Raw genomic sequence first — 21838 nt, 5'->3', positions numbered from 1 at the left:
CCACAAGCGTAACAAGTAGTAAAGTGATCAACCTATAAACCAACATACCTATATTTAATTTCAGAGAACACTTACAAGTGCGTTTGTTCTCTAGGTTAGCATAATATTGATTCAACTAAGAGCAAAGAAAAGAGGGGTTAGTTTTGTTTATGAAATACATTGGGAAATTCATAATAATCTTGTGAATGATATTTTTCACGTCCTGTGTGATCCATATCATCTTTCGGATGGCGTGAATGATGAAAAGCAATGGATTTGAATCATAATGGTAAAAATCTTTTTAAGGTTGCACAGAATCAAATTAAATCCTACCAACAACCACATGTTTGGCCTTCTTTTTGAAAAATAGAACACATATAAGAAAAATGCATGAACTTAGTCCATCTTACTTTTCTCCCAAAGGGACAAATGCTGGAATGAGACTACTTTTCTGCTCCTATGTACTTCTTGTGAATCATATGTCTCAAGGGAATAAACGAACCTAATTTAGGGTATATTCGGTTTTCTAAAGCAAAACTTGAACCAAAGGAGTTGAACATAATATAGAAATTGCACGTGCTAAACAACAACTATAGGTGTGTTTGGATTAATGGTGACAAAACTAACTTTTACAAATTTAAGTTAGAGTAAAAGTCAGTTATTATATGCATATAATGTAATAATCCTAGAGCCATTAAAATTATAAAATGAAAATAATTGTTATCAGGAAAATTTTGAAAATACATTTTAGTTAATTAAATATATTTAATTGGAAAAACATCAATAACATCCCCACATCCAAAATACACTGAAGCAGGTCTTTGAAGAAAGAAGAAAAGAAAAAAATGCAAAGCAGGAAAAAATAAAAACAATAATAAAAGTGAATGAGCACAAAAACGGCACATTGTAAATGAAAGCATGAGGGTTAAATTGTTTTCAAATTCCATCGGGCAATTAGAGGAGATGGGAGGTCCCCCGCCTCCATCTTCATTCGATACACCTTCGCCTTCTCTTCCTCTTGAATCATTGTAACACCCCGAATTTTATAATTTAGAATGAGTAGAAAAGAGAAAAATTTATTAAAATTATTTATTTGCCAAATAAAGGGGGAAAATTATGGAATAATGATTTTTAGGGTTTAGAGACATTTTGGAAAAAGTATTTCCCCAAAAATGGCTTAAATAATTTTAATAGATAATTTTAAGAGAAGAATGGTTTATTTTCTCTGAAAATTATGGAAAAATACTTAGAGATTTATATTTAATCTGAGAATTTTAGGATAACCAGTTGTGATGGATAAGAAAAATCCATTCAGGATATTTTGGTTTAATTTCTGGATATATCTTATATTTCAGAAAAATAGGAGAAATGATAGGATTGGAGGAATAATTATTAGGAGGGCAAAATGACTCAGCAACCATGTAGTACACGTGCTGCCTTCTTTGTTTGCCACCTGATTCACTCCTCCATGTAACAGCTGATCACCACGCGTTGCACTTCACTCAGTCAGTGTCCAAAGAAAAGAGAGAGAGACGAGACAAATAGAGACGGACCGAGAGTGAGGACGGAGAGCGAGAGGAAGAAGTTGGCGATGGAGGTGGTGATCGGAGGAGCTACACCTGCTTGCAAACCGGTTAAACTGTCAAGGTGAACTTCACATGTCCATCACTGTCTTCATTTTCTGGTTTCGGTCATGTTTCTGGTGTTGTCAAGGAGAGAGAGAGATACGTTTTAGTGAGAGAAAATCTTGGTTGAATCTGAAACTCAATGATGATGAAAGAACGGTGTTTGTTGATGGTTATGGAGTGTGTCTTATGGCGTGCATGTGAGATTTCTTGCTGTTGTTTCTATTCTGGTTTTGGCCGAACTCTGGTGTAGTTTTGCAAGCTTGAGTTTCGTTGTTGTATGTCGATGTTTGTTTCTGGGCTATGGCTGTACGAAGCTAGAGTGGTGATCTTTGGAGCCAAACTCTTTATTCTGATACTTTGTGCTGTGAGTTTTTGGAGTTAACAAGAAGTAATAGATATCTATATATGCATCGGTTACTTCCTCTGTTCTTTAGTCACCGAAACAGGGGTTATAAGCTTTGGGAGTTTGGTTCTGCTGTTTATAAACGGCGGCGAAATCTTTTGTTTAAGGTTGGTTACGGTTTGGAGGAAGAGACCGAGGAAGATGCAAAATATATATATATATTTTATGTGTGTTATTGACTTGGAGGGTAACGTGCTGGAGTAATATATATATATATATATGCTCCGTGTTGGCCGACTTCTGAAATATATATATATATATATGTATATAACTAGCTAGCTGTGTTAAATGTAGGATAGTGATTTTGGATCTGTTTGAATGGGGAGAACAGAAGCCTGTGTGTGTGTGTGTGTGTTTGTTGCTGTCGTGAGACTTGAATTCATGGAGCTAGGGAAATAGTCGCTGGTTAGATGATGACCGTTTTGGAGAGGAGACCGAACTGATATATATATATATATATGCATATAGTTTCAGTATATGTAGTAATATATGACTTACGTAGGAATTTGCACTGGTTATATTTTATATATAAGGGCCGTGGGATTATAATGGAAGGAAAAGTAATTGAGGAGGAATATAAATATATATTGCCTCGGCCAATGGACATCAACAAGATGTTTGAAGTTTGGGATTTTGAGTTTTGAGGATGAGATTGACGGAAATTCAAACACGAAGTTTTAAAATGTTAGTTAGGTATTCCAATTGAAGCTAGTTTGATATACTATTTCAAAATTATGGCTCAAAGGTATTTCGAAACTACTATTGTTAGAGGTTTTAAGAAAGGTCGTTTGAGGAATGTTAAAGTTTGAAGGAATTAGATGGGTAGATGTTTAAAGTTAGAAATGAATTAATACAATGTGAAGTGATTTCCATGAATTTAAGATATGGAGAAGTAAGGAAATAGACTAGTGGTTATAGAATAGATATAATGGGAAGTTTTAAAGATTGAAGGATGTGAGAATTAAAGTTAATGGCTATTTGGTCGCCAAATAAACTTAAAGTTAGATATTTGTTTAAGGAAGTTTAAGTTGGGATCTAAGAGATTAAGAATGATGTTTAGTTAATTATGAAAATATTTATGGGTGCATGGGAATTTAGGTAAGTACGCGTAGTTTGGGTGTGTGTCTTGGCCAAACTGGTAAAAGAAGTAGAGTTGAATTTTAATTGATTTAATTTCAATAAGATTAGAATGATTAAGTATAGGGAACTCATTATTTGCCTTCAAATATAATCAATAAAAATAGTATTTTTGACCAAAATGACCAGTTACTAAGTAAAGTAACTGCATGGATTGAGATAAGGAAGGAAACCCTTCAAAGAGAATAGTTTAAATAAGAAAAATTTTCCAGGATGACTAACTATTAAGTGAGGGTAGAGATTGAAAGAGATTGGGATTTAAAGAGTTATTTAATTTATAAATTATGTTGGATCAAGCATTAACCTACCCTTACTAATATAATAGGTTTTGATATCTGCAAAAGCCTACCGAAGAAGCTAAGAGAAAGGAAACAAGTAAGGTTTGATTTTGAAGCAGAAGGTTCAGGTAGTAGTTCTTTCCTACCTTACACTTGTGTATGATTGCTGCATGTCTGTTTGTGCCATATTGCTTTTTCTAAAGCATGAGAACGTGTAATCCTTAATTCCTTGCATGGATTATTAGCCGTGATCACGTGTAGCTGATAGACATGGGGCAGTGATTGCCAATTATTTGCGCATTATTTATTCAGCTTGTCTGTCTGTCATTGCGCATAAATGCTTAATTGCATTAGCTTGCAAGGTTATGTTCCACTTTAACTTGTTTTGCATGCTTTATGTAATCTGCACATTTGTTTGATGGAAATTACTACTACGGGGATTCGTTCGAATCTCACCCTCCCTTCCTATATTATACAGCTAGAGCAAGCAATTCCAAGAGTAAGGAGGTCATAAGTGCTGAAGGTGGGCTTGTATGAAGAGCAGGAATGCCTGCTGCTTTTGTACCTATAGAATAATTATTTTGATATTTAATTATCTGACTTATTAGATGTTTAAGAGCAAGTAACCCCCACTTACTAGTAATTATACTATTTTGTATCCTTCTTTAAGGGAGTGTGTACTTTCAGTGCTCAGGTAAGGGTCATTATCCTGAATGACCAGGGTAGTAACTTATATAATAGTAGTATTATTTTAAATCTGTGTGCCTGTCATACGTGCTTCAGAAGTAGGGTTCAAGTGTGTGAATCACTCGTCAGTATTTATATATATAAAAAAAAAATTTGTCATTTTCTATAATAGAACACTGGTGTCTAGTGATCCACAGATGTTAAGTGGACCCTACTGGTATATAGAAAGTTAGGTGTTGCAATCATCACCATAAGCCGCCACAGACTCCAAAAAATACAGCAACCATCATCATTCTTTTGGGGCGAGAAATAGGAATAGGAAGGCAATCACGAACTAAATGGCTGAAGACCAACGACAAAAGACGATCGGGTAGATTAAGAGCCAGAGAGATAATGGGAAAGAGGTGTGAGAGGGAAGAAAGAGAAAGGGTAGATAAGAGCTGATAAAATTTTCAGAAGACTGTTAACGGTAAAACGACTTCTCCACCGCCGACGCAGCATTTTGTGGCTTCTACGGGCTATGGTGCTTTTACCCCCATAAGTTAGACTGAGAAAAAGTTGATCCAAATAAGCATTTGTCTTCAAACATACTACCAACTCATGTTTTGCACATTCCAATACACGTTTCCATCTCAATACGCTGTGTAGATGCTTTTCTTATTTTGAATAACACCTGAACTTAGTTTCAACAGTGGTAGGCAGTATTATTAACAAGTCACCATCCAAAGCAATATTTTCGTGCAAGTACCCGTTAAAGTGATTGGGTTTTTTCTTCCGAAAACTAGTCCAGTAAATATTGGATTTAAACGGTCTAAAATTATCAGAAAAATATTGGCAAAACTGGGTAATCGGAAACCAGTTTGAACTGGCTAAGAATATATATATATATATATATATATATATAATTTTTTCATGTTTCTACGCTTAATGGTCAATTCTTTTGTGCTTACGCATCTAACCAAATTGAATATACATTGACAGGCAAATAAATTCAGAAACTCACTGTTTAACACGTTTATTCTTGTACAGTGTAATAAAGACTTAATTATTAGGATTAATACAATTTTTAGTCCCTCAAATTTGTTTTTTTTTAATATGTTAAATTTCAAACCATAAGTTTTATTCCCTCAAGTTCTTCCCCATTAAAAATATTAGTTCCTATAATCTAATAAATACTTCAATTATTTTGTCTTTCGAGAAACCAAAACTTAAGATTTAAAATTTCAGAGGCTAAAATCAAAAGTCGTGCAAACTTAAGGAATGAAAGATTATATCAACCCTAATTATTATTTTTGAAAAATAAAAATTAAGTTTCTGAAATGATAGTTAACATGAAGCAGATCAATTAATTAATGGTCGAATTGATTAAATATGTAACAATTTTGTGAAATTATCATTTCTAAAAAAATAATTATTATTAAGTTTCTGTGCTAGTTAAAATATTACCTCCAGTCCTTAATATAAAATCTAATTGACTAATTTAAAAAGATTAACAAAATTAGTTAGGTTAATTATTTGTAATGAATAAGTGTTATCTTTCCTTACTAATCATGTGTATTAGTTAAAATCACCATTTAATGGAACCTTTAACATGTACAATTACTACAAGGACTACATTGAAAAAAAAATGAAAGACAAAATAGACTGGAGTCTTATATTTATGACTAAATTAAAAATTAAACTAGTTATTATATTAAAGTTCAGAGGTAGTATTTTATTTGCAACTTGGACGTTTTTAATAAAACTTCCGCGTTGTCTTCCGGATTTACATGAAGAAAAGTAAACTTGGGAGGAGATCATGATCTTGGAAATTTTCGACAACTTCTTATGGAAAGAAGTGATGAAATGACATGAACAAGCAGCGTTTTCCGACTAATTGATTGTGCAAATTAGATTTCTATCACAAGGTACATGAGATTCCTTTATACATTATGATATTTCTTCACTTTTTTCCTTTTACATTCATTCTTTAAAACTCCTGCCTTTTTTGTTTTATTAAAACTCCTGCCTATATGAATTAGCACAATTAACTAATATATGTGTTGTAAATGTATTTTCGATGGAGGTAACTCATGTATAATAATATACCTATAAACCATTTTTTATACTATTCTAAAGGGAGAATTACTATGAGGTCCTAAAAAAAATAATTACCAAAAAATGTTAATAATAAGTGAGTAGTTAATATACAAATATAATTCCTTTGCAATTTATGTCATATATGAAGATATTAATTATGCTTAATTACTAATGTCATTTTTGCTTTTCATAAAAAATATATGTAGATAATAATGTATTTTTCTGAAAAAAAATTTGAAGTATGAACGTTTTCCAGTCATTTATATGCAATCAAATAGTATCATATACTTTTGAAACCTGAAATTATTTTTTTTTCTTTATGGGATAATTTTAAACAAAAGCTAGCCAGAAAACACGTATACTTGCCCAAACAAAAACATAATTCTTGATCTTTTTCAAAAAACAAAAGCTGCATTGTCTTGTCAAATTCCGGGTTCACCTAGGGAAATCACAATTTGAATTCCAAATAAATAAACTGGAAAACCTACCAAAGACAGTGAACTATGTTTTTGTCCAAAAAAAGTGTGAACGATGTGATGTTTAATAAAATCCGTAGTTAAAAAATTTGTGACAACAGAATTAAAATCAGCAGCAGGTGCGCCAGCAAAATCCGTCATAAATTCAATTTGTGACAGATTTTCCCCTTGCAATTTTTTTGGGAAAAATGAATTACTAGCTATACCTAGTTAATTAATTCTAGATGTATAAAGAATAGCCAAATTTAAATTTCTAATCATGATACTCCTGGTTTGCCCCACAAGTCAACTCAAATTCATAATAGAGTAGAAATGGCAAATTTGAAACTTCACATTTTGAGCGAAGACTCACCGAACCAAGCATTTAATAGTAGGATGACCTGAAATACATACCCAAAAAAAAAAAAAAAACGAAGGCAACTTAGAAAGGAAAAGAGTAGTCAACTTGAAGAGTGGTAAAAGAATAAATAACCATACAAAATGAAAACGTAACGAATATGAATAAATAACAAAAGAATCGAATTGAGTAGTTTTGTGTTTTTTGTTCTGGCCAAAGGTTTCTGAACAATTTCTGACATTATTTTCTTTATTAGAACCAAACGAAGTTGTTCAAATCTATATATTTGCCTCTCCACTCTTTTTCTGTTCTTTCGTTTTGATCAAGTGCTTGAGTTCTTTGTTCAAGGTTTTATGAAATGTATTTCCGCTCGTAAACCAATATAAATATATATTGTGAACTTCTACAACTGCCTCAAACCTACTATCCGTATGGTTTGTAGTTCCAGCACTTCTTCAAAGACATGGAAAGACTTTAGCAGAATTTGGGAGGATTTCATTGAGAATGTGGAAGCAAAATAGCATGTCTTTTTGGTTGGATAAATGGTCTGATCTCCTACAATCTCTAGCTAATGTTAGGCTGTTTTTTTAGCCATAGATGTTTTCTATTAAAAGCATTCCTATTGAAGACACTATTAAGTACTAAATGCGGATACTTCTTTCAGTAAGAATTTGAATCTGCTTTGTCCAGTTGCGAGCGACTATTATTGGCCTATAGGTATATTCTTCGTAAAAGCGTTGGCAAAATCAGTCAATATCTATCTCAAATTTTATTATTGGCTATGGGTTGGGAAAGGAATGGGCCGAGAAACTGTCGAGGCCCAAGTCATGATGGAAGGAGGCAACGAATTTTGCTCGGCTCTTAACCCACTCAAATGACCATTGAAAAAGAGACCAAGCTCCAATCTCATTGCAAATTTAGATCAGCTCTAAAGTTGACGGAAAAAAAGATATTGCAAATTTTATTGATTGAGTTTATCACTGGCACAAGTACGTAAGTAATCAACAAATAGTGATTTCCCTCCATAAGCTGTTCCAGTGGTACTGGAACTCGTAGGTTTCATGGCATCAAATCTTGGCTCTTTTGCTTGTAACTTGAGAGCAGCATAAAGCTTCATGTAATGTTCAAACACAAATTTTGGATAAATAATCTGGCCGTTGGTCTCTTCTTCCTTTCCTTCCATCAATGTTGGTGCTGGAAATATAACAGCATCACTTCCTGGGTTGTAGAATGAAGCTACAGACATCCTAGTACCGTTAGTTTGTGCAATCACACGATGCTCCACACTCTTGTACTTCCCATTTTTGATTACCTGTTCAAGAAAACAAAAGTACCACCAGCGATCAAAGTTAGATACTGCATTGCCCAAATTTGATACAACTAATTACTTTATAGTCTATGCCAGTGGAGAAACAACATGATAATAAGTCTCTAGTGATTGCACATAATTAATGGGTTTTTATCAACGGGTAGTTAAAATGCACATGAATAGAAACGATATAATTATAGGAAAACCAATATATATTTGTTACACAACTAATCTATTCATTTTTTAGAAAATTAGTTATTCAACTCTTATATTAAAATCCAGATGAAGTATATGATTTATTATCTCAATTTGGTCGCCAAGGTTGATGACTATGGAATGGCGCATGGGAGGCACACTAATCCACTCTCCATCTTTGAGAAGTTGGAGGCCACTGACCTTGTCATCTTGGAAGAGAAGGATGATGCCGCTGGCATCAGTGTGGGCATGAAGACCTTTCACAAGATTAGGGTTAGGGCAGGGAGGGTTGTTGGCAACCTTTGTACCAAAATTTGGTCCTCTAGATCCATGGAAAGCCTTCTTGAGGTAACCCTTCTCTAGTCCAAGATTCTCACAAAGCAAATCCAGCAGTTCCTCTGCAAGCTTCTGTATTTGTTCTACAAATTCCTTCATCACCTTCCTGCATTTAATTTGAATTTATATAGTTCAAAATATATATACATACACGTGTATATAGTAATATATGAAAATATATATATATATATATATAACACATTCTTGTTTCCTTTAGTTTGATTCCTCACCTATATTCTTCGGTAAGATCTGAGATTTCAAACAAGTTTGAGTCAGGTAAGTGACGCAAGAAGAAGTTACTCTCCCAATCCATGTCCTTGACTTCAGCTTCAACATCTGGGGCTTTGCTTTCTACAAACTCTGTAAACCTTTTTTCGATGCATTTCCTATAATGCTCTTTATTTAACCTCTCCACTGTGTCCAAAAGTTCATGGGCTATTCCATGGTTCACCAACTACAAGAAAAACAATCAGATTTATTTAATAATTGCCTCCAAAATTAACCAAAAATAATAATAATAAATATCCCAAGGTGTATGTGTACCTCAAAAATCCCCAACTCTCACAAGCGTCATTAATTTTCTCCATTGTGCCCTGTCTCTCCTTGCACTACAAAAAAAATGTGTATTTTCTAGCAGTTAAATTACAACTTGTCTAGCGGTTTTAACAACTACAAACAACCTTTGTAGCGGTTAGAAAAACTGCCAGAAAATCAAGTGTAAAAAATAGTTTTCTAGTGGTTAAAGGAACTGTTACACAATATGGTCAAAACGTTAGAAAATTTCTAGCGGTTCAAAACCACTAGAAAATTTTCACAGAACTGCTAGAAAGTTGTGTATGAAATTTTATTTTGTTAGGAAACAAAATTTTCAAATTGTCACCAAACCTTTCTAGCAATTATTAACCGCTAGAAATTTGGCGCCAAGTGGACCAAATTTAAATTTTGTGAAATTTTTCCTGCTTTTTTTTATATTTTTCTAGTGGTTTCTGAACCGCTACAAAATTCATTCCAGATGAAAAAAATAAAATTCAAAATCTTCATTATTATAAACTATAATATTATTAATTAAAAAATCATTAAATATATTATATTAGAGAATTATGTTAATATGTATATTTACCAATGTATTACATGTTATATATTTCAATTTTGTGATAGATAAAAAGTAATTAAATTATAATTGTGTCAATTGAATTGAATTTAATAAGATAGTTGAATTGGAGATAGGATAGTTTGTAGTGTTGAACCTTAACTTTTATGTTGAAAAGTGGTTGAATTAGTTGAGGAGGGCATGACAAATATAAAGAAGAAAAATCTGAAAGAAAAAGATAAATAAATATGTTAGTAAGTTATAAATAAAGATAAACAAAAGAAATTAGGATTTATAAAATAAATATCATCTTACCATATAAATAAGAGAGAAAAACTATCATGTGAGAGAGCAAGAAGAAAAGAGAGAATTATAAAGAAGAAGAGGAGAGGAAGGAAAAGAAATGGAGTAAATGAATGAGGAGTTGAGATGGTATTTATGGAGATCAGCAAGAATTTTCTAGCAGTTGTCTACTATTTACAATGGTTTTATATCTTTTCTAGCAGTTCTGTTAGTTTCTAACAGTTCTGTAACCACTACAAATTGTAATTTTTTTTATTTTTAAAAAACTAAACCAAATTTAAGGGTAATGGTAAGAATTTTCTAGCGGTTAATAACCGCTAGAAATGTTGAAGTCAGAGAAAAATTTGAATTTCAAAGAGGGTAACGGTAAGAATTTTTTAACGGTTAATAACCGTTAGAAATTGTCAACTATGAGGGAAATCTGAATTTGAAATTTTAAAATTTCTTGTGATATTTGTAGTGGTTCTATGAAAAATCCTTGAGAAAAATAAATTATTTCTAGCGGTTTCTAGGACAACTGCTAGAAACTTTAATGAAATTTCTAGTGGTTTTTAAACCGCTAGAAAGTATATCTAATTGTTCTAGTAACAAAACCGTTAGAAATTAAATGCTAGAAATATAGCGCCAATTTCGTGCCAAATTGCACCACAATTGTGGCAGTCATTTTCTAGCGGGTGTGTCAAAACCGTTAGAAATATAGGGGTCAACATCATTTCTAGTCAAAACACTGTAGATTTCTTACTATTTGTGTTATAACCATTAAAAATATTTAGTTTTGTAGCGATTTTTTTTAACCACTAAATAATGACTGCTGGTAATTTACTGTTTTTTTTTTTTTTAGTTTCGCCGTTAAGTTTCTCCAAGTTGATTACTGGGAAGTTCTCCATTTCAAAACACTCAAATTAAAAACTCTCTCTCTCTCACTCTCTCTCTGTTTTTTCTTCCTTTCTAAGAAATGTTTCTTGGTTTATATGCGAATTGGCAATCCATGTGTGGGTGTGTGTGTGTATAGCAGCTCAGGGTCAGCGTTAGACACGAAAAACATGAGCAAAAAATAAAACAAAATAGATAAGAATTAAAAAACATGAAGCATGACTTAAATGCTTTGGCTGACCAAGGGAGAGCGTCTTTTTACGCTGTTGAATTTTCTTCTCGTAATTTGGGTTCTGATTCAATGTTCTATGAGTTTTCACTGTAATGAATTAATGATTGTTGTTACTGTGTGTCGGTTTGTTCGTTTCCGGCTTTGCTTTTGCTTGATTAGTACGTGATGCGTCACGATTCTTAAAGGCCACAAACAGTTAAAGCGATAATCTGAACTGTCACTATCCTTCGAAGGGTCTTGTCATATAAAATCTTAAATACAATAAGTGAAATGCTAAATATTCGTATACTGCGTTTAATGGTCAATGCTTTGGTGGTCACACGTCTAACCAAATTGAATATACATTGACACGCAAATAAATTCAGGAACTCACTGTTTAACGCGTTTATTCTTGTGCAGTGTAGTAAAGAGATAATTATTAGTTTTGAAAAATCATAATTAAGTTTCTGAAATGACAGTTAATATGAAACGGATCAATTGATACTCAAATTGTTTAAAACTTTAAATATGTAACGATTTCATGAAATTATTAGTTTCTTAAAATAATGATAATTAAAAAAAATTACGTATTATCCTCTGGATAACTCGCTAGTTGTTTAATTTATATGAAGAAAAGTAAACCTGGGAGGAGGTCATGATCTGGGAAATTTTCGTGTTTATTGGACAACTTATGAAAAGAAGTTATGAAACGACATGGACGCGCTGTGTTTACTCTGACTAATTAATTGTGCAAATTGGATTTCTATAACAAGGTACATGAGATTCTTTTATATATTACGATATTTCTTCACCTTTTCCTTTTCCTTATACATTCTTTGAAACTCCTGCCTATCCGAATTTGCGTAATTAATTAATATATGTACGTGTGAATGTATTTTTGATAGAGGAAATTAATACACTTCTGATCCTTAACATAAAGACTTAATTATTAAATTAATTTTGGTCTTAAATATAAGATTTATTTATCATATTTATTAATTTTTTCTAAATTACCCCTATAGATTTCTCTCAACCATAATCAAGTAGAAAAGAGATAAAGAGGATATTAAGAAAGATAATTATGGTGTTTTAAAAAAAAAACATGTCAAATTTCTTATAATTAACTAACTTACCTAACTTCTTTAATCTAATCAAATTAGTTAAATAGGTCTTACATTAAGAACTAGAGAAGTATATAATAATATATTACTTTCAGTTTTTAATATAAAAGCTACTTTAACATTCAATTTGATCTTAAATATAAGATTTTAATTCATTTTATGTCTAATATTTGTCAATTCTTTTTGAAAGCAATCCTTGTAATAGTTGTACATATTAAAGGTTTCATCAAATAGTAGTTATAACTAATACACATGATTAGTAAAGGTATTTTATGGAAGACAACACATGTTTATTATCAATAACTAACTTAACTAGTTTTCTTAATCTATTCAATTTAATCAACTAGCCCTTATATCAAGGATCAGAAGTAGTACCTATTAACCAAATTTTTTTTTTACTATTTTAAAAGGAGAATTACTATAAAGTCCTAAGAAAAAGATAATTACCAAAAAGGTTAAATAATAAGTTAGTAGTTGTCATTTTCCTATACTATGACTTGTTATTGCATACTATTCTATTATTATTGAAACTTTTTAGTAATTATATTCTTTCGCAAACTTTACAACAATTCTCCCTGCTTTAAATTACTAATCATAATGCCTCATCTAATTAAATTTTATTCTTTACAGAGAGAATTACTATGAGTTCTCTAAACAAAGAAATGTAATTACTAAGCAGCATAAATCTATTATGATTTTCTGCATTGAAATTTGTTATGGCATGCTACTAAGCTATTATAGGACTTTTCAGTTATTATATTCCTTCCTTGAGACATTAGGGCTTGTTTGGTAGGAAGAATTGGTTAAAATGGAAAGGAATGGAATGAAAAATTTCTGAATGATTGCATGTTTGGTAAGCATTGGAATAAAAAATGGGTTAATGAAAAATTTTACATTTGGTTGGATGAAAATAGGTTAGAAAATTATGCAATTTACCAAGTTACCCTTAATGAAAAAAATTATTAAAAAAAAATGCTTTTTAACATAAAGAATACTAATATTATTAAAAAATTCAATAATCCAAAAATTTAAATTAATAAAAAATATGATGAATTATAATTTAAATAAATAAATATAAATAATCAATATAAATGTAAAAATCATCATATATTTTCATAAAAAATACTCTAAACATTAATTTTTCAAAAAAATAAATAACAGTAATAAATAATATAAATATAAATGCAAATATGACGTTTATTTTTTGTCATTATACTTCTTTCCAATATTCTCTGGTAGCAACTCCTTTCAAATGCTTGTAATTGTGAATGTTTCTAATGATCTGTTTTTTGTCATTATATTTCTCGTCACCTCTACCAATTTGGATTTTCACTTTCTACTCAAAACTTCTCATTTCCAAGCCATGAGGTAGATCAAATTCAAATTTTTGAATGGATTTTTATTTCATTGAAAACCAGAGTTAAATAGCCTTTTAGTGATAGGTCATTTGCCTGATTTATATTTAAATTGATAAAGTTATGTCTGATAAAACTTAAGCTTCAATATGATTAGGAAAGAAGTAAGCAAAATTGTCTTTGATGCTGAAAATTCAAATGTTCTTCTATCAAATTCGAATCTAGACAACAAAAAAAATGTAAATTCACTTGCATCAAATTTAAATGTACTCATTTTGTTGTCGTAGCTTAAAATTCAACTATGGATTTATTGATGTAAATTGGAATTTGTATAAACAAATTGGAATTCATGCACGATACATTTTAACTTTCGTACAAAATTTGAATTTTATTGCATCTTACTCAAACACACTGTTACATTCTATTTTGGATACACTAAACAGAGTAATTTTCAATTAGATATAACTTTCTCAACTTAAATTCAAATTAGCCTAAGCTCCTTGAGTCTAATTTATAATGTAACGAGATCTATTGAAAAATGATGTGTAATTTTAAAGTTATGATCAAAATAGTGAGTAAGGGTTAGATTTTTTTTTTTTTTAGATTTTGAACCAGATTTAAAAAATCATACATATTTGATATGAGAATTTTTTTAAAATTTTGAGGTAGATGTTGTTGAAAAACTTATAAAAAGTTGGGTAATACAAATTGAACGCCTCGTTGCTGTTAAAGAGTTGACCAGCGCAATAATTTTCCTCCTCCATAGGCCACTCACATTCTGCAACATTGAATGTTGCTTTTCAAGTATTCTTGTGCAGTGTAGTAAAGAGATAATTATTATTTTTGAGAAATCATAATTAAGTTTCTGAAATGACAGTTAATATGAAGCGGATCTATTAATGCTCAAATTGTTTAAATATGCAACGATTTTATGAAATTATTATTTTTTAAAAAGATAATAATAATTAAGTTTCCCTCTAATTAAAGTATTTTATTTGCCACTTACACGTTTTCAATAAAATGTACGTGTTATCCTCTGGATAATAACTCCCCAGTTGTTCAATTTATATGAAGAAAAGTAAACTTGGGAGGAGATCATGATCTTGGAAATTTTCGTGTTTATTGGACAACTTCTTATGAGAAGACGTGATGAAATGACATGAACACGCAGTACTTTCTGACTAGTTAATTGTGCAAATTAGATTTCTATTACAAGGGACATGAGATTCTTTTATATATTATTATGTTTCTTCACTTTTTTCCTTCACGTTCATTCTTTAGAACTCCTGCGTCCTGCCTATCTGAATTTGCATAATTAATTAATATATGTACGTATAAATGTATTTTCGGTGGGGGTAACTAATGTATAATAATGCACCTATAAACCAATTTTTTTACTATTCCAAAGAAATACTCCTCTGATTCTATTTATAAGACACTTCTAGCATATTTCATATAAATCAAGGAAAATCTTAAACTTCATTAACTCTCATTTAAAATTTAATAACTTTTCAGCTTTATTCCTATTTAATATACGTTATACCTCATGTAAAAAAAGTTAACACAATAATAAATGAGGGGTAAAATTGTACATCCATATAAAAAATTTCTCTCAATACCTATAAATAGAACCAAAAAATTATTATGAGGTCTTAAAGAAAAAAATTTTAATTTTTTGGTCCTTTTAATTTTAATTCACTTATAAGTTAATCTTTCAATTATAGACAGAGTCACATCCACTTATTCCCTCTCTCCTGGAGTCTTTTTTTTTTTCCTCATTAACTTTCCAGAGACACACATGCAAATGTATAGCATCTAAATTCATCTGGAACGGTGAGGAGGAAGGAGAACACGATGAGCTGATTTTTTTCCCCCTTAAAATATTAATTAAACACATATGAGCTAAGTTGGATGACATGTGTGAAATTTTTAATGGTGTTAAATAATATTTTTTCCATGTAGGATAATTATTTAAGGATTAAAAATAAATTATTTAGGATCAAAATTAAACTAGTAAATGTGAAAAGATTAAAGACTGGGTTACAAGCAAAGTAAAAGTTCATAGATTGAGTTACACCAAATTATAGTTGAGGGACTGAGTTATAACTGGGTTAAAATTTGAAGGACCAAAAGATTAATTTTTTCATAAAATAATTATTAAAAAAATCTTAATAATAAGAGAGCAGTTAATATATATATAATTCCTTTGCAATTTATATCATATATGAAGAAACTAATTGTGCTTAATTACTAATATCATTTTTGCTTTTCATTAAAAAAAAAAGTGGATGTTAACGTATCTGTCTGAAAAAATTTGAAGTATGAATGTTTTCCCAGTCATTTATATTTTGAAACCTGAAATTATTACTATTTTTTCTTTATGGGATAATTTTAAACAACAGCTAATCAGAAAACACGTATACTTTCCCAAACGCAAACATGGAAGGCGATCAATGTAAACAATTAAAATTGCATTCTTGATCCTTTTTAACAACAAAAGTTGCATTGTCTTGCCAAATTCCGGGTCCACCTAGGTAAATCACAATTTGAATTTAAAATAAATAAACTGAAAAACCTACCAAAAACAGCAAACTATGTTTTTGTCCAAAAAAAAGTGTAAAGTATGATGTTTCATAAAATCCGTAGCAAGAAAATTTGTGACAAACGCATTAAAATCAGCAGCCGGTGCGCCAGCAAAATCCGTCATAAATTCAATTTGCGTCAGATTTTCCCGTTGCAATTTTTTTTTAAAAAGAAATGAATTACTAGTTGTTGCTAGTTAATGAGCTAAATGTATAAAGAATAGCCAAATTTAGGGTCCGTTTCCCTCAATCCCATTGCGCCTAGCAATGTAATGCAATGCAATGAAAATGTAATGTAATATTAATAACAAGGATACTGCTTGGTATGTTTTTTAAGAGGGGTGCAATTAGTTATTTTTTTTAATAATTAACTAAAATTAATATATTGTAAAAGTACTTTCCCTTAGTAATAATTCAAACCCTTAAATGTTCAGAAAAGCTTCTTCAAGATTTCAACCCAGCTCCATAATTCCTCTCTTAGTGGAGGACAATTTTCTAACGGAATTAATGGTCTGCCCTTGTTTTTTATGGGTTCTCGCTTTATGGTTCTTCTCTCTTAGGTTTTTTTTTTTTTTTAACCAGAAAGCAGAACTTTCATTAATATCCAAGAGACAAGTACAAAGCCCAATAACAACCAAAGGTTTGCAAAAAGGAAAGATGCCCAAGAGAACAAGAAAATTCAAAGAAAACTTAGAAAGAATCTCCGGCAGCAACTCCATGGAAAATGGTAGGGTTTCAAAGAACCACCCATAAAGGACCCACCCCTTGTTTGCAAGAACACAACTAGACTGCTTGAAGAAGAATCTCCATGAGAAGACCTTATAGAAGCAGAAACACCCACAACCACCAGCAAAAAGGATGAAAAAGGAGAGGAGCTCCTTACCAACGATTGCCTAGCAAACAAAATGGTCGTGTATCCTTTGAATTCGTTGCCACCAATAACGGAAAATGATCTTCTGAAAGATGTAGCAATAAAGGAGTAGGATCATTATCATCTGAACCCAACCCCCCAAAAACACGAATCAAAGCCACCATGAGAGATCTCATGCCATTGGAGGCCCCAGGCCTGGTTAATACCACGTAAACCAAAGATACCGCCATCAAAAATCCAAGGAGATGCAAAGAAAGACAAACAACAACACAAAGATGGACATGTCCTCCCCCAGTCAGAGCCGGGGAGGGAGATCCCTTGAAAACTGCTTGCCCAACTGACGAGAGGAGCTCCCACCACCTCTGAAGAGTCAAAAGAGGGAGAGAGAAAGGAGTACCCTGGTAAAGTTCCTCTCTCTTCGCTAAGACAATATGCATCTTTGTACTTCATCATTATCAAATTCAAAGTTGTCTCTTTATGGATTTTTTCATGTGTTATTCCTTCTTGCTATTTTGCTCCTTTTTTGTTTCCAGGTTTACCTATTCTCGCATTTCTGCAACTTGATAGGCTTTTTGTATCATTCATATGAAGTTTGGATAGTGACAAGCTATCAGCTTTGTTGCTCCGCCAGGGGGGGGGGAAGAATTTATCGACTTCTGATGAAATCCTTTGAAATTAGATGCGTTGGGAAAATGCTTATAAACCTCCCTGTGAAGCTTCTGCGTAGTAGGGCTTTTGATGATGATTCACAATTTATTATTTTGAGGGTAAAATATTGTCTTTTTACCTAGTTTAGTAAGGACAAAGTAGACATAAAGGTTGCATTCCTGCATAGAGTATTCATTAGAGATCTCCTGTGAATAGACAATACCGAAAAATATGCAATCTTTATTACCAATGTAATTTTTTTCACTATCAGTAAGTCCAACCAAACAAACTATTTATGATAATACATTGAGGATTACTATCGCACACCTGCGACCAACCATAACAGCCCCTTAAATTTCAAATCATCACGATATTCTTTGTTTGACCCACAAGTCAAATCAAATTCATAATAGAGATGGCAAATTTGAAACTTCACATATTGAGCGAAGACTCACTGAACCAAGCATTTAATAGCAGATGCGCTGAAAATACATACCCAAAAAACAAACGAACAAAAAAACCAAGAAAGATTTGATCTAATTGAGAGAGTGGGGAGCCGAACAAATAAGATGCGGACTTACTTAAAGAGCATCCACTCAACGAAGGCAACTTGGGAAAAGAGTAGTCAACTTGAAGAATGGTAAAAGAAAAATTAACCGTACAAAATGAAAACGTAATGAACATGAATAAATATCAAGAGAATCGAATTGAGTAGTTTTTTTTTTTTTGGGGTTTTGGCCAAAGTTTTCTGAACAATTTCTGACATTATTTTCTTTATTAGAACCAAACGAAGTTGTTCAATCTATTTCCCTCACCACTCTTTTCCTGTTCTTTCGTTTTCGTCAAGTCCTCGAGTTTTTCATTCGGGCTTTTATGAAATGTATTTCTGCTTATAAACCATCAAACCAGTATATGTATATTGTGAGCTTTAACAACTGCCTCAAACCTACTTATGGTTTGTAGTTCTAGCACCTCTACAGATAATGGGAAAATTTGCAGGGGAAACTATTCTTGAGGCATATATCGTTTCCTTCCATTTTTAATTTAGTATCTGTGTGTTTTTACTCCTTATTTAATATTTTAATCTTACTCTTTTAACGCCATTAATCTCTATAACTTTACTCTATTAACATTATTAGACCATATGCAAAAATTAATTGTGTTAAGAAAGTAAAAGTGAATGATTTAATATGAAAAGAAAAGCTCACAGGCATCAAATTAAAAATTGAAGAAAATTATAGGTATCTTAAAAGTGGTTTTCCTTTTGCAGAATTTGGGAAGATTTCATGAAGAATGTGAAAGCAAACTAACGCCTTTTTGGTTTGATAAATGATCCCAAATTTTATTATGGGCCCATAGAAAATATGGGTTGGGAAAGGAATGGGTCCAGAAACTATAGAGGCCTAAGTCGTTGAAAAATTTTAGACTTGTAGCTTATATGAGCTACTAATGTATGTGCTCATTTCATGAATTTCTATAGAGGGCTACAGTTAGTTTCATTTTTGTGCTTAATCTCCAGTATTTCCATTCTTTATTCGTTGTATTAGTGAGGGTGATCATTACATTAAGACTCCCAATCCCCATGGCTATGAAGATGTCATTTGCAAGAGAGATCATCAAGTGATGAAAACTTTTCCCATCAAGTTTGCCCACATTTTGGATCAATAAAATTAAGTGAAAAATAGCACTCTCTCTCCTTCGTTTGGAACAAAATGTTATGAAAGTGACCAACCTCCAAAAAACTTAAAAACATTCCTTTCGAAAGCTGCTTGGAACACGCGTTGCAAGTCAACATGTTCAAATATGATGAGTTTGTAGATGAACCGAATCTCAATTAATTCCTCAAAATCTCATTCGATGTAGGGAAAACATGTTTATCTTTTAGAAGCATAACTTCAAATTTTTATTAGATTATTATATTCATTAGACGAGCTCTTAATTTGACCAACCAAAAAAGAAAGAGATTGCAATTTCTATTGACTGAGTTTATCACTGACACAAGTGCAAGCAATCAAAAATCAACACCCACAATAGCAAGAATGTGAATAATTAAAAGGTCTAGGTTCTAAGCTTTTTCTTTTATTCTTGTGTATATTATTCCTTAATTATTTTCCCATTCCCAAATCACTAAATAGTGATTTCCCTCCTTAAGCTGTTGCGGTGGTACTGGAACTCATAGCTTTCATGGCATCAAATCTTGGCTCTTTTGCTTGAAACTTGAGAGCAGCATAAAGCTTCATGTAATCTTCAAACACAAATTTTGGATAAAAAATCTGCCCGTTGGTCTCTTCTTCCTTTCCTTCCATCAATGATGGTGCCGGAAATATAAGGCATCACTTCCTGGATTGTAGAATGAAGCTACGGACATCCTAGTACCATCAGTTTGTGCAATCACACGATGCTCCACACTCTTGTACTTCCCATTTGTGATTACCTGTTCAAGAAAAAACAAAAGGACCATCAAGGATCAAAGTTAGTTACTGCATTGCACAAAAAAGATACAACTAACTTTATAGTTATAATGCACGTAACTAAAAAGAGTATTCTAGAGAAATCAATATACGTCTATTATATAAATAACTAATCTAACCAATTTTCTTAATATTAAAAAAATTTGTTATTTATCTAGCTCTTATATCAAATATTAGAGGGAACGTATGATTTATTACCTCAATTTGTTCTCCAAGATTGATGACGATGGAGTGACGCTTGGGAGGCACATTAATCCACTGGCCATCTTTGAGAAGTTGGAGGCCACTAACCTTATCATCCTTGAAGAGAAGGATTATGCCGCCGGCATCGGTATGGGCACGAAGACCTTTCACGAGATTAGGGTTAGGGCAAGAAGGGTAGTTGGCAACCTTTGTGCCAAAAGGATGGAATGAAAGTTGCCCTTGTCATCAACAAATCTTTTAAATACTTCTGGAGACACCCATGTAAATAAAACAATATTTAATGGCATATAAAGACAAGTATATTATTAATAAAACTTAGTGATTTCAGAATGAAATAAATATCTGATGACACATCATGGCCATGTTGTCTCAAGAGTCTAAATTCAAGAGCCGTAACATATAAATTGTTGACCTGCTCTAAGGGGTCCTTATTCTTGTAGATACTTTCTACGATGTTGTTTATTTCAAGGCCAAAATGATGATCCACTCCAAGTCTTTGCAAGATATCAATAAACTCAAGTTGATCCGTTGAATCTTCCAATTTCAAGAGCATTACTCTTACTTCCTCTTTTAGTAGGTCACTTTCTTCCGCATATGATTTTTCCTGTAAAATGAAAGTTCACATTTTTTTCATTGTTAAGGATTATAAAACCTATATTATATAAACATATATTACCCATAAAACAAGGAAATAATATGAATGCTATAAAGTACATATCATACCACAAAATCACTTGTTAACGACTGGATATAGTCGTGGTTCCAAATTGAAGGTTGGAAGTAGTTTGCAGATCGACGAGAAGTATTATCTTGACCAAAAGCGATAATGTAAGAAGCCCTGCGTTGGACTGAACAAGAAACACAAGAGCTCTTTATTGTTGAAAGCGAAGGAACGATTTTGTTTTTGAAGAGAGTAGCGTTTGAAAGTAAGGTGTATTGACGGAGAGCCATTGGCTTGGTTTGAGAGGTAGAAATACAAGCTTATAGCTCACTTGATTCCTCGTGTTTATCGCTTGAGATGTTCTGTACGTGGTTAGTGGAAGCCATTGCTCTCTATTTAAAAGTTGAAACCAATATATGTTAGTTAAAAGATGGAAGAATAATAAAATTGTTTTGCATTTGTGTCACTTTCTATTTTTATCTCATAACAAACGTTATTTTAAAATGATTTTACATTATATGGGAATGTTGGTTAGGACCTAGGAGGGCATTTCACATGTACCAAATAACATTAAATACTGCATCAAAAGCAAGAAACAAAAAAC

General features: G+C 31.9%; 1 protein-coding gene and 1 pseudogene across 1 annotated transcript; both read right to left on the bottom strand.

Annotated features, from left to right (window-relative positions):
• Positions 1–7965: 7965 nt before the first annotated feature.
• Positions 7966–11124, bottom strand: LOC114745688 (1-aminocyclopropane-1-carboxylate oxidase 1-like). Its single transcript, XM_028933851.1, has 5 exons — positions 11082–11124; positions 9389–9448; positions 9075–9300; positions 8619–8950; positions 7966–8318 (listed from the first exon to the last, which is right to left on the bottom strand). Exons 1-5 carry the CDS (start codon positions 11122–11124, stop codon positions 7966–7968), a joined length of 1014 nt encoding a protein of 337 aa, XP_028789684.1.
• An 8921-nt stretch (positions 11125–20045) lies between these two features.
• Positions 20046–21524, bottom strand: LOC114745684 (1-aminocyclopropane-1-carboxylate oxidase-like; annotated as a pseudogene).
• Positions 21525–21838: the final 314 nt, after the last annotated feature.

The sequence above is a fragment of the Neltuma alba genome, unplaced genomic scaffold (assembly GCF_004799145.2).
Source record: "Neltuma alba isolate B1F8T4 unplaced genomic scaffold, ASM479914v2 tig00004754_pilon, whole genome shotgun sequence".
Taxonomy (NCBI): domain Eukaryota; kingdom Viridiplantae; phylum Streptophyta; class Magnoliopsida; order Fabales; family Fabaceae; genus Neltuma; species Neltuma alba.
Note: the sequence above shows the minus strand (reverse complement) of the source record. Positions and strands in the feature narration are given on the sequence as shown.